At 47.4% G+C, this 12077-nt stretch overlaps 1 protein-coding gene across 1 annotated transcript in view; it reads left to right on the top strand.

Moving 5' to 3' along the window:
- znf638 (zinc finger protein 638) overlaps positions 1-12077 on the top strand; it is a 37918-nt gene that overhangs the window by 24346 nt on the left and 1495 nt on the right. Inside the window, exons 15-22 of the mRNA XM_041872177.2 lie at positions 4015-4163; positions 4383-5475; positions 5673-5906; positions 6076-6132; positions 6446-8176; positions 8420-8516; positions 10428-10595; positions 10722-11033. Coding sequence (XP_041728111.2) covers positions 4015-4163; positions 4383-5475; positions 5673-5906; positions 6076-6132; positions 6446-8176; positions 8420-8516; positions 10428-10595; positions 10722-11033 — 3841 coding nt within the window. The remainder of the gene's footprint in view (positions 1-4014; positions 4164-4382; positions 5476-5672; positions 5907-6075; positions 6133-6445; positions 8177-8419; positions 8517-10427; positions 10596-10721; positions 11034-12077) is intronic.

Genomic DNA, 12077 nt, shown 5'->3' with positions numbered 1-12077 from the left:
AGTTCCTGATATAAATGAGTCAGAATGAGTTGCTTGTTCCTGATATAAATGAGTCAGAATGAGAATGAGTTGCCAGTTCTTGATATAAATGAGTCAGAATGAGTTGCCGGTTCCTGATATAAATGAGTCAGAATGAGTTGCCTGTTCCTGATATAAATGAGTCAGAATGAGAATGAGTTGCCAGTTCCTGATATAAATGAGTCAGAATGAGAATGAGTTGCTAGTTCCTGATATAAATGAGTCGGAATGAGTTGCCAGTTCCTGATATAAATGAGTCAGAATGAGTTGCCAGTTCCTGATATAAATGAGTCAGAATGAGAATGAGTTGCCAGTTCCTGATATAAATGAGTCAGAATGAGAATGAGTTGCCAGTTCCTGATATAAATTAGTCAGAATGAGTTGCCAGTTCCTGATATAAATGAGTCAGAATGAGTTGCTTGTTCCTGATATAAATGAGTCAGAATGAGAATGAGTTGCCAGTTCCTGATATAAATGAGTCAGAATGAGTTGCCGGTTCCTGATATAAATGAGTCAGAATGAGTTGCCTGTTCCTGATATAAATGAGTCAGAATGAGAATGAGTTGCCAGTTCCTGATATAAATGAGTCAGAATGAGTTGCCAGTTCCTGATATAAATGAGTCAGAATGAGTTGCCGGTTCCTGATATAAATGAGTCAGAATGAGAATGAGTTGCTAGTTCCTGATATGAGTCAGAATGAGAATGAGTTGCTAGTTCCTGATATGAGTCAGAATGAGTTGCCAGTTCCTGATATAAATTAGTCAGAATGAGTTGCTAGTTCCTGATATAAATGAGTCAGAATGAGAATGAGTTGCTAGTTCCTGATATGAGTCAGAATGAGTTGCCAGTTCCTGATATAAATGAGTCAGAATGAGTTGCTAGTTCCTGATATAAATGAGTCAGAATGAGAATGAGTTGCTAGTTCCTGATATGAGTCAGAATGAGTTGCCAGTTCCTGATATAAATGAGTCAGAATGAGAATGAGTTGCCAGTTCCTGATATAAATGAGTCAGAATGAGAATGAGTTGCCAGTTCCTGATATAAATGAGTCAGAATGAGTTGCCAGTTCCTGATATAAATGAGTCAGAATGAGTTGCTAGTACACTCGACGACGAGACACTTGCGTTCAGTCTGCATGGTCAATGCAGCACATGCTACAATGTTGATGACAACGATTGCTGTTTTCACTTTGCTTCTAAGTATAAATCCACTAGCATTCTATAATTTACATTATTAGTTTGTGTTTCTCACGTCTGCAAACAGCTAGTTTGTCTTTTCTTAGCTTGTTGAGCCTCAATCTTGTCAACCACTCATGCTAATCGCTAGCTAGGTAATAAATGTACTGAGTCAGAGCAAATGTAGTTGGCTATACAGCGTGATAATACCAGTGATGGCTGGTATTATTCACACGCCTACTCATTCAAGGGTTTTAATGTATTTTATTTTTACTATTTTCTACATTGTAGAATAATAGTGAAGACATCAAACCTATGAAATAACACATATGGAATCATGTAGTAACAATTTCTCACACAATACATTTTCCAGAAACAAAAAGATCCCACCTTGTCGAGCATGTTATGGAAAGTGTACTGACAAATTTGCCGTTTCCATCAGACCTGTCTATATTTTTTATCCGACATACTTTACTTGCATAAGAAGGTTGGAACCTGGTTATTGCAAGTTTCTTCCTCAAACATCAATGGTAGTAAGAAAACACAACTTAGTTTATATACGTTTCTTTCTTTTTTTTAACATACACGGCACATACTTGTCCTTACGCCTCTCTACATCTCTCTCTATCTCTCTACATCTCTCTCTACATCTCTATCTCTCTACATCTCTCTATCTCTCTACATCTCTACATCTCTCTCTATCTCTCTACATCTCTGTCGATCTTTCTACATCTCTCTCTATCTCTCTACATCTCTCTCTATCTCTCTACATCTCTCTCTATCTCTCTACATCTCTCTCTATCTCTCTACATCTCTGTCGATCTTTCTACATCTCTGTCGATCTTTCTACATCTCTGTCGATCTTTCTACATCTCTGTCGATCTTTCTACATCTCTCTCTATCTCTCTACATCTCTCTCTATCTCTCTACATCTCTGTCGATCTTTCTACATCTGTCGATCTTTCTACATCTCTGTCGATCTTTCTACATCTCTATCTTTCTACATCTCTCTCTGTCTATCTTTCTACATCTCTCTCTATCTCTCTACATCTCTGTCTATCTCTCTACATCTCTCTCTGTCTATCTCTCTACATCTCTCTCTGTCTATCTCTCTACATCTCTCTACATCTCTCTCTATCTCTCTACATCTCTCTCTATCTCTCTACATCTCTCTCTATCTCTCTACATCTCTCTCTATCTCTCTACATCTCTCTCTATCTCTCTACATCTCTCTCTATCTCTCTACATCTCTCTCTATCTCTCTACATCTCTGTCGATCTTTCTACATCTCTGTCGATCTTTCTACATCTCTGTCGATCTTTCTACATCTCTGTCGATCTTTCTACATCTCTGTCGATCTTTCTACATCTCTGTCGATCTTTCTACATCTCTCTCTATCTCTCTACATCTCTCTATCTTTCTACATCTCTCTCTGTCTATCTTTCTACATCTCTCTCTATCTCTCTACATCTCTGTCTATCTCTCTACATCTCTCTCTATCTCTCTACATCTCTGTCTATCTCTCTACATCTCTCTACATCTCTCTCTATCTCTCTACATCTCTCTATCTCTCTACATCTCTCTATCTCTCTACATCTCTCTATCTCTCTACATCTCTCTCTATCTCTCTACATCTCTCTCTATCTCTCTACATCTCTGTCGATCTTTCTACATCTCTGTCGATCTTTCTACATCTCTCTCTATCTCTCTACATCTCTGTCGATCTTTCTACATCTCTCTCTATCTCTCTACATCTCTCTATCTCTCTACATCTCTCTCTATATCTCTCTACATCTCTCTCTGTCTATCTTTCTACATCTCTCTCTATCTCTCTACATCTCTCTATCTCTACATCTCTCTATCTCTCTACATCTCTGTCGATCTTTATACATCTCTGTCGATCTTTCTACATCTCTCTCTATCTCTCTACATCTCTGTCGATCTTTCTACATCTCTCTCTATCTCTCTACATCTCTCTCTATCTCTCTACATCTCTCTCTATATCTCTCTACATCTCTCTCTGTCTATCTTTCTACATCTCTCTCTATCTCTCTACATCTCTCTCTATCTCTCTACATCTCTCTCTATCTCTCTACATCTCTGTCGATCTTTCTACATCTCTGTCGATCTTTCTACATCTCTCTCTATCTCTCTACATCTCTGTCGATCTTTCTACATCTCTGTCGATCTTTCTACATCTCTCTATCTCTCTACATCTCTCTATCTCTCTACATCTCTCTATCTCTCTACATCTCTCTATCTCTCTACATCTCTCTCTATCTCTCTACATCTCTCTCTATCTCTCTACATCTCTCTCTATCTCTCTACATCTCTGTCGATCTTTCTACATCTCTGTCGATCTTTCTACATCTCTGTCGATCTTTCTACATCTCTCTCTATCTCTCTACATCTCTGTCGATCTTTCTACATCTCTCTCTATCTCTCTACATCTCTCTATCTCTCTACATCTCTCTCTATATCTCTCTACATCTCTCTCTGTCTATCTTTCTACATCTCTCTACATCTCTCTCTATCTCTCTACATCTCTCTCTATCTCTACATCTCTCTCTATCTCTCTACATCTCTCTCTATCTCTCTACATCTCTCTCTATCTCTCTACATCTCTGTCGATCTTTCTACATCTCTCTCTACATCTCTCTACATCTCTCTACATCTCTCTCCCTCTACATCTCTCTATCTCTCTACATCTCTCTCTATCTCTCTACATCTCTCTCTATCTCTCTCCCTCTCTCTCTATCTCTCCCTCTCTCTCTATCTTTCTACATCTCTGTCGATCTTTCTCCCTCTATCTCTATCTCAGATCTATTTTGAGATGGAGTCGTCGGCGGTGGCGATGGCGGTGTTTCTTCGTTTCCAGAAGTTCCCCTGTGTAGTTCAGAACAACCCTCTGAAGTTCAACATTCTGGTCGAAGTTCAACAGCCCCCAGCCAAGAAGTCATCTGTCGTCAGGTAAATATCTTAATACCTCAACTTTTCATTGCGTCAAGATTTTATCCAATCCAAGCATTGTATGACGTCCTGTTTCTAAGGACATAGGATACAATTAGGGCCCAGTGTTTTTCCTAGTCAGAGAACAACTCCTGTCCCGTATGTTCTACTGGAGACCTTCAGGCTGATCTGGTCATGTAAACATCACTTATTATAATCTACACGTGTCTGTCATTTCAGCACCAAAAGCAAGAAGAAAGCGTTCAAAGGCAAGAAACCAGTAGCTAAAGGTGCAGCGACACCAGTTAAACCCGTTAAGTCCACTACTGACGGTACCAGCACCAACGCTAGATCCACAGCCACCGCTACCACTCGGCCTGTTGCTGTGGCTGCCAAGCAACCGGGTGACGTCATGGGGGCCAAGCAACCAGGAAGTGACGTCATAGCGATAAATTCCGACGGAAAGACGAGGGTGATGGGAAAAGAGGGTGGAGAGACTAAGGAAGAGAGGAAAGGAGGAGAGAAAACAATGAAGGAGGAAGCAGTAAAGGAAAATAAGGAGTTTGTTGTTTCCACCTCATTACCCACGGTTGCCAAGGAAGAGGTCGCCATGGAAACCCAGAGCAGCGTCGCCTCGACCGGTGAGATTGCAGCAGGTCGCACCAAGAAGGGCAGTGACGTCATTACGGTGGTTAGTGAAACCATGACGATTGTGACCGCAACAGAACCAAGTCCGATCGCCACGGAAACTGTTGACCTGACGACAACCTCTGACAACGACCAAAGCCAAACCGCCGCAGTGGAGGCTGCTAAAGGCGAGAATGGAGAACCCGTAGCAAGGACTGCTGCTACCAATCTTCCTCCAACCTCCACTCACTCTCTGTCTGTCGCGGTTAATGATGTCATCACCAGCGACGTCACCAATCCCGTAGACTCTGAAACACCGGTAACGTCGGCCCCCGTGCCGGGAGAAGACAAACTTCTGGACTTTCCTCCAGTAACTGACGAGATCCTCAAGGCCCTGGAGGCCGCGGTGCACCAGCATCGCATGGGGAGACAGGCTAAACAGGAACAGGACCAGGACCAGGCCAAGCCTCTACCCAACAGGAAGAGCCCTGCAGCTGAGGAGACGGCGCAGACGGATAACCAGGTCCCGGCCGAGCCAGAAGACGAGACTGGGGAGACTATGAAAAAAGAGGAGACACAGCCAGAGAAGAAGTCACACCCAGAGAAGAAGTCACAGCCAGACAAAAAGCCTCTGACAACACCGGCTAAAAAGACCACAGACACTAAGAAACCACCTTCAGGACCCGGGCAACCGGACCACAACAATGTATGTATTTTAATAACAATTGTAATGATGATAATAATGAATTTGTTAAGGGACAGATTTGAATCACCGACAGTCTGATTGATTGCACCTTCATGCTTAAGCTTCTGCTAATATTTTAAGGTATGTTTTGTACTGAGGCAATTCTTCATGTATTTAAATGTCTAATAAAATACATGAATTAATTCAACCGGGGAAAGACCCAGTGCTCTGGAGGGAGAGGCCGGCGCCGCGACCGCTTTTCCCCAGAAAGGAGAGACTCTTCCAGGCATAGAAGCAGCCGGGCTCCTTCCGAGGAGGAGCAGGGTCCTCCGACGTCGAGACACGGCAACTCGTCTAGCTCCTCTTCTGGCTCCCGCAGGAGCAGCAGGCGGGACGGCAGCCCCGCCAAGAAGAAGGGGAGGAGAGGGGAGGAGCAGGAGGAGAGGAGCAAGGTAAAAGAAAAGTGAAAATAAAAGGAGAAAAGGCTTGATGGTGAATGTATGTTTTATATTCAGATTCCAGGTGTTGTTGAAAGGGTGTGTCTTTTTTTGTTGTAGCTGTGATTTCTTTCCGTTTCTGAGATAGAAATGATCGTATTAAAGGTTTTTGTTTGTTCCACAGAGCCACAGCAGCGGCGGTAAAACTGCCCGCTCCTCTAGGAGCAAGTCTAGAGATGAGGTGAGCAGACCATGCTTTCAAAATTGGAAGATTTCTAAAAAAAAAAAACACACCATTTTGAAATGGTAATGTGCAGAATCCAAACCACTACAGTCTGTTTGTAGCAAGCTGTTGGATTTGGGTTTCATGTACACCCTCATACATCTTATTCAAACTACAGCACCTCTGTTGAACTTTTGGAGAGAAAAAAAATGTGTATTAAAAAAATTAATAAATTGACCAATCCACCTCTTCAGAGGACAAATATAGTTTTTGTGGAATATTGATTGATTTGATGAATTGATTGAATTGAGTCATTCTTATCTCATATTAGGCTACTGGCTACGCGGAAGATGATTTCACGTCTGACGTCATCCCCTTCGACCTGGACCAGTTCAACATGGATGAGTTTGTTACTGTGGATGAGGTGGAAGGGGACGAGGCTGAAAATACCAACCCACCGCAACCATCCTCGTCTTCATCACACAAGACCCGAGACGAGGCCTCGGAAAGGTCAAAACGATCATCCAAACGCAAGAGGGCTACCCCAGATACTCCGAAATCTAGCCAGGAGCAGGAGACACCCACGTCCAAAAGCCCTTCCTCCTCCTTTACCTCATCTACCCCCCCTGCTCAGAAGACTCCGCGAAAAGCTGCAGCAGTGAAAGCTCAACCACGTGCCGCCTCTGGACGCAAGACCAGGTCCTCGGCAGCTGCTGCTGTTGTCGTTGTTGTTGAAGCAACCAAAGCCGCAGAAACCCAGGAAGCTGACGACGACAACGCCACCATAGTCGATATGGAGGCGGAGCCTGTACCCTTGGAGACTCGGTCTCAGTCGGAAGAGGAAGTAGTGGTCACAAAGGGATGTGACACGGAGGGTGTAGTACCGTCATCCGACCACAAGATGTCAGTGTTGGACACTGCAGTGACGGGGAACGAGGAAGAAAAAAGTGCTGTGTCAGAGAGCGATATGGAGACTACGCAGGCTGAAAAAGGTGCCTCGATTCTGGGTACCGAGGCTCAGAATGAAGCCTGTCCACTGGAGCTTGGTCTGACCGATCCGTCTGCCCCAGCCAAGGAGCAAGACCTTCAGAAGGCCCTACAACTACAAGAGGTGGAGACAGTGTCGGGTCACCAGGTGCCCCAATCACTTGTTGACAAAGTACCCAAAGAAGAAGAAAATGGCGGTTTCCAGATACTTGACGAAACCGTGGATGATGACACACCAAGAGACGGAGAAGAGGACACTCAAGAACAGTCTGGATCTCTATCTCTGGGTTACCAGGCGCCTGCAGCCGCTGAATCTACTCTAGAGGAACACAAAGAGATCTCCAATGAGGAAGAAGAATCTGCTTTCCAGATCCTCGACTCTCTAGAAGACAATATGGCCGACACTCTCACAGGCCGAAGAGATTCTCTACCCGGGGAGATGGAGGGGTTCCAGATAATAGATTCAGTCGATGATCAGACGGAAACGACCCAAGCTCTGGACAACCGTATGACTGAATCTAAATCTCAGGGTGGCTCCAAGCCCCTAAAGGGGAGTGAGAAATCACCCCAGAAGAAGAAGGGTAAGAAGGGGAATAAGAGGATGCCCAAAGCTCCAGAGGTGACCAAGATCCCCACAGGAGAGTCCGAGGGGGGTACCCCGAAAAAGAGTAACGTTGTTACCTTGGATGAGGTGAGCGAGGAGGAGGAGGATTACCCAGATGACGCCGCCGAAGAGGAAGAACTGATTAAGAAACAAAAACTGGTGAAGGAGAAGCAACGAGAGAGGGCGAGCGAGAAGGAGAGGACGAGGAGGAGTAGAGAGAGGGAGAGGAGCAAGGAGAAGGAGCGGAAGAGGGAGAAGGAGAGGGTCGGAGTGGATACTGAGGGGTTGGTGACTTTGGATGAGATCGGAGAGGATGAAGGAGGAGTGGAGGGAGAGATGGATGAGGAGACAGACCTGCAAGCTTTGGTCACTTTGGATGAGGTCGTTGGTGAGGAAGGAGCAGAGGGGCGTAGCTTGGAGCCACACCCCTTCAGCCAGGAGGACGAATCAGGAGACACCTTCAACCCAGAGGTCAGGAAATATCTGCTGCTTACTTTGTGTCTCTCTCTCTCCTCCTCTCTCTCTCTCTCTCCTCCTCTCTCTCTCCTATTCTCTCTCATCTCTCTCCTCAAAGCTGCACCGCCATGTCAACAGAGCTTGGTGCTTATTATCGGATGTATTAAGTTAAGACTTTTTAATATAATGTTAATGACACCCTTCTCTCGCTCTCTCTCACACACACTACATCCTTTAACCTCCCCTCTCTCCTATCAGACTCTGGTAACCCTGGATGAGGCTGGAGGGGAGGATGATATGGAGGAGGAAGAGCAGAGTCCTGAACCAGCTCAGATCCAGCATGCTGACAACACAGGTCTGTCTCTGCCTGGTCTGTCGGAGGGAGTGTGTCAGGACAGGAGGAGGGAGTGTGTCAGAACAGGAGGGGGGAGTGTGTCAGGACAGGAGGAGGGAGTGTGTCAGAACAGGAGGGGGGAGTGTGTCAGAACAGGAGGGGGGAGTGTGTCAGAACAGGAGGGAGTGTGTCAGAACAGGAGGAGGGAGTGTGTCAGAACAGGAGGAGGGAGTGTGTCAGAACAGGAGGGGGGAGTGTGTCAGAACAGGAGGGAGTGTGTCAGAACAGGAGGAGGGAGTGTGTCAGAACAGGAGGAGGGAGTGTGTCAGAACAGGAGGGGGAGTGTGTCAGAACAGGAGGGGGGAGTGTGTCAGAACAGGAGGGGGAGTGTGTCAGGACAGGAGGGGGAGTGTGTCAGAACAGGAGGGGGGAGTGTGTCAGGACAGGAGGGGGGAGTGTGTCAGAACAGGAGGGGGGAGGTGTGTCAGAACAGGAGGGGGAGTGTGTCAGAACAGGAGGGGGGAGTGTGTCAGAACAGGAGGGGGGAGTGTCAGAACAGGAGGAGGGAGTGTGTCAGAACAGGAGGGGGAGTGTGTCAGAACAGGAGGGGGGAGTGTGTCAGAACAGGAGGGGGAGTGTGTCAGAACAGGAGGGGGGAGGTGTCAGAACAGGAGGGGGAGTGTGTCAGGACAGGAGGGGGGAGTGTGTCAGAACAGGAGGGGGGAGTGTGTCAGAACAGGAGGGGGAGTGTGTCAGAACAGGAGGGGGGAGTGTCAGAACAGGAGGGAGGGAGTGTGTCAGAACAGGAGGGGGGAGTGTGTCAGAACAGGAGGAGGGAGTGTGTCAGAACAGGAGGGGGGAGGTGTCAGAACAGGAGGAGGGAGTGTGTCAGAACAGGAGGGGGAGTGTGTCAGAACAGGAGGAGGGAGTGTGTCAGAACAGGAGGGGGGAGTGTCAGAACAGGAGGAGGGAGTGTGTCAGAACAGGAGGAGGGAGTGTGTCAGAACAGGAGGGGGGAGTGTGTCAGAACAGGAGGAGGGAGTGTGTCAGAACAGGAGGGGGGAGTGTGTCAGAACAGGAGGGGGGAGTGTGTCAGAACAGGAGGGGGAGTGTGTCAGAACAGGAGGGGGGAGTGTGTCAGAACAGGAGGGGGAGTGTGTCAGAACAGGAGGGGGAGTGTGTCAGAACAGGAGGAGGGAGTGTGTCAGAACAGGAGGGGGGAGTGTGTCAGAACAGGAGGAGGGAGTGTGTCAGAACAGGAGGGGGGAGTGTGTCAGAACAGGAGGAGGGAGTGTGTCAGAACAGGAGGGGGGAGTGTGTCAGAACAGGAGGGGGGAGTGTGTCAGGACAGGAGGAGGGGAGTGTGTCAGAACAGGAGGGGGGGAGTGTGTCAGAACAGGAGGAGGGAGGTGTGTCAGAACAGGAGGGGGAGTGTGTCAGAACAGGAGGGAGGGAGTGTGTCAGAACAGGAGGAGGGAGTGTGTCAGAACAGGAGGGGGGAGTGTGTCAGAACAGGAGGGGGAGTGTGTCAGAACAGGAGGGGGGAGTGTGTCAGAACAGGAGGAGGGAGTGTGTCAGAACAGGAGGAGGGGAGTGTGTCAGAACAGGAGGGGGGGAGTGTGTCAGAACAGGAGGGGGGGGTGTGTGTCAGAACAGGAGGGGGAGTGTGTCAGAACAGGAGGGGGGAGTGTGTCAGAACAGGAGGGGGGAGTGTGTCAGAACAGGAGGGGGGAGTGTGTCAGAACAGGAGGAGGGAGTGTGTCAGAACAGGAGGAGGGAGTGTGTCAGAACAGGAGGAGGGAGTGTGTCAGAACAGGAGGAGGGAGTGTGTCAGAACAGGAGGGGGGAGTGTGTCAGAACAGGAGGGGGGAGTGTGTCAGAACAGGAGGGGGGAGTGTGTCTTCTTGTCCTCTAAACCCCGTCCTCCTCTAGCTGATGCTACAGGGTCTCCTGGTGCAGAGGAGGACGGGAGGGGCATGGAGGAAATCAGGAGAATGAACTTTGTGACCGTGGACGAGGTGGGAGAGGAGGAGGAGGAGGAGGAGGCTGTTGTCACTAGGAGAGGAGCCAGGGGGAGGAAGAGGGCACGGCAGACCTCTGGTAAGAGACACACACACACACACACACACACACACATACAGAGACACACAGGAATTGAGTTATAATGTTGAAGATGTATTTTTATTTTCTCATTCGTTCTTTCATGTTCTCTCCTCTCCATCACAGCCAGGAAGTCCGTGAAAGGAAAGAAGGTGAGCGTGGAAGAACAGGAAGAGGAGGAGCCTCCTGCAGATATTATTCCTCCCCCTGACACAGCTTCCGTTGACACTCCCTCCTCCGAGGTGGATGCCCAACTAGCTGCCTCATTTCCAGACCTCCAGGAGAACGAGAAAAAGGCTGATGCCCCGGCAGACCAACCCAGCCTGGAGGCCTCCTCAGCTGGGCAGGAGAGACAGACTGACCCCCCTGAGAACCAGAGTCTGGAGACACCAGATATCACTGATGGAAAGATTGAGACTGACTCCACAACACTTCAAGGTAAAGAGAGGAGAACAGCTGAAATGAAGTGGAAGTGCATTAGATAGCATATTAACTACTGAACCTAACTACCAGGGTTGAGACACCAGACATCTCTTCATAATGTGACTTTGTAGCAACACTGTCAGATTCCGTTCCAGTGGAGAAGTTTATTTTTGAATCATCGGTGTCATATTTTGCTAATGCGATGACCACAGACTGAGTCAGTCATTTTCCTTGGCTGGCATCTGTGGTGTTTCCAAATGGCATGATTGCCAAGTCCTCCCTGAATGTCCCTAATTCCCACTTGGTCATGAAGACGTGTGTGTTTTGATAGAAAGATGTAATTATGTTCCTATCTATATCTGAGAAAGAAAAGGGAAATCCGCACACTCTAGGAGCTCAGATGCAATAATGTAATATCCTTAATAACCAACGTTTGGACAGACAAGCTGTCTTCATCAGGGTATAATGAGTGTGCGGCTTTCCTTTTCTTTCTCAGGTGTTTTACGCCGTCAGCCAGCACCTCGCCTAAACAAATGTGCGTTTCATTCGCCTCTGTCCCTATCTATATCTGGACAATGTTTTTGCTACGAAATTAATCTATTTTCCCTTCCCCCTCGCCTTTGTTCTTCCTGACTCTTATCCATCTGTCTCTCTCTCTCTCTCTCTCTCTCTCTGTGTCTCTCTCTCTCTCTCTGTGTCTCTCTCTCTCTCTGTGTCTCTCTCTCTCTCTCTGTGTCTCTCTCTCTCTCTCTGTCTCTCTCTCTGTGTCTCTCTCTCTCTCTCTGTCTCTCTCTGTCTCTGTCTCTCTCTGTCTCTCTCTCTGTCTCTCTCTCTCTCTGTGTCTCTCTCTCTCTCTCTGTGTCTCTCTCTCTCTCTCTCTGTGTCTCTCTCTCTGTCTCTCTGTGTCTCTCTCTCTGTCTCTCTGTGTCTCTCTCTCTGTCTCTCTGTGTCTCTCTCTCTGTCTCTCTGTGTCTCTCTCTGTCTCTGTCTCTGTCTCTCTCTCTGTCTCTGTCTCTCTCTCTGTCTCTCTCTCTGTCTCTCTCTGTCTCTCTCTGTCTG

This window comes from Coregonus clupeaformis, chromosome 39 (genome assembly GCF_020615455.1).
Source record: "Coregonus clupeaformis isolate EN_2021a chromosome 39, ASM2061545v1, whole genome shotgun sequence".
In the NCBI taxonomy this organism is placed as follows: domain Eukaryota; kingdom Metazoa; phylum Chordata; class Actinopteri; order Salmoniformes; family Salmonidae; genus Coregonus; species Coregonus clupeaformis.
This window is presented reverse-complemented; position numbering and strand designations above follow the sequence as displayed.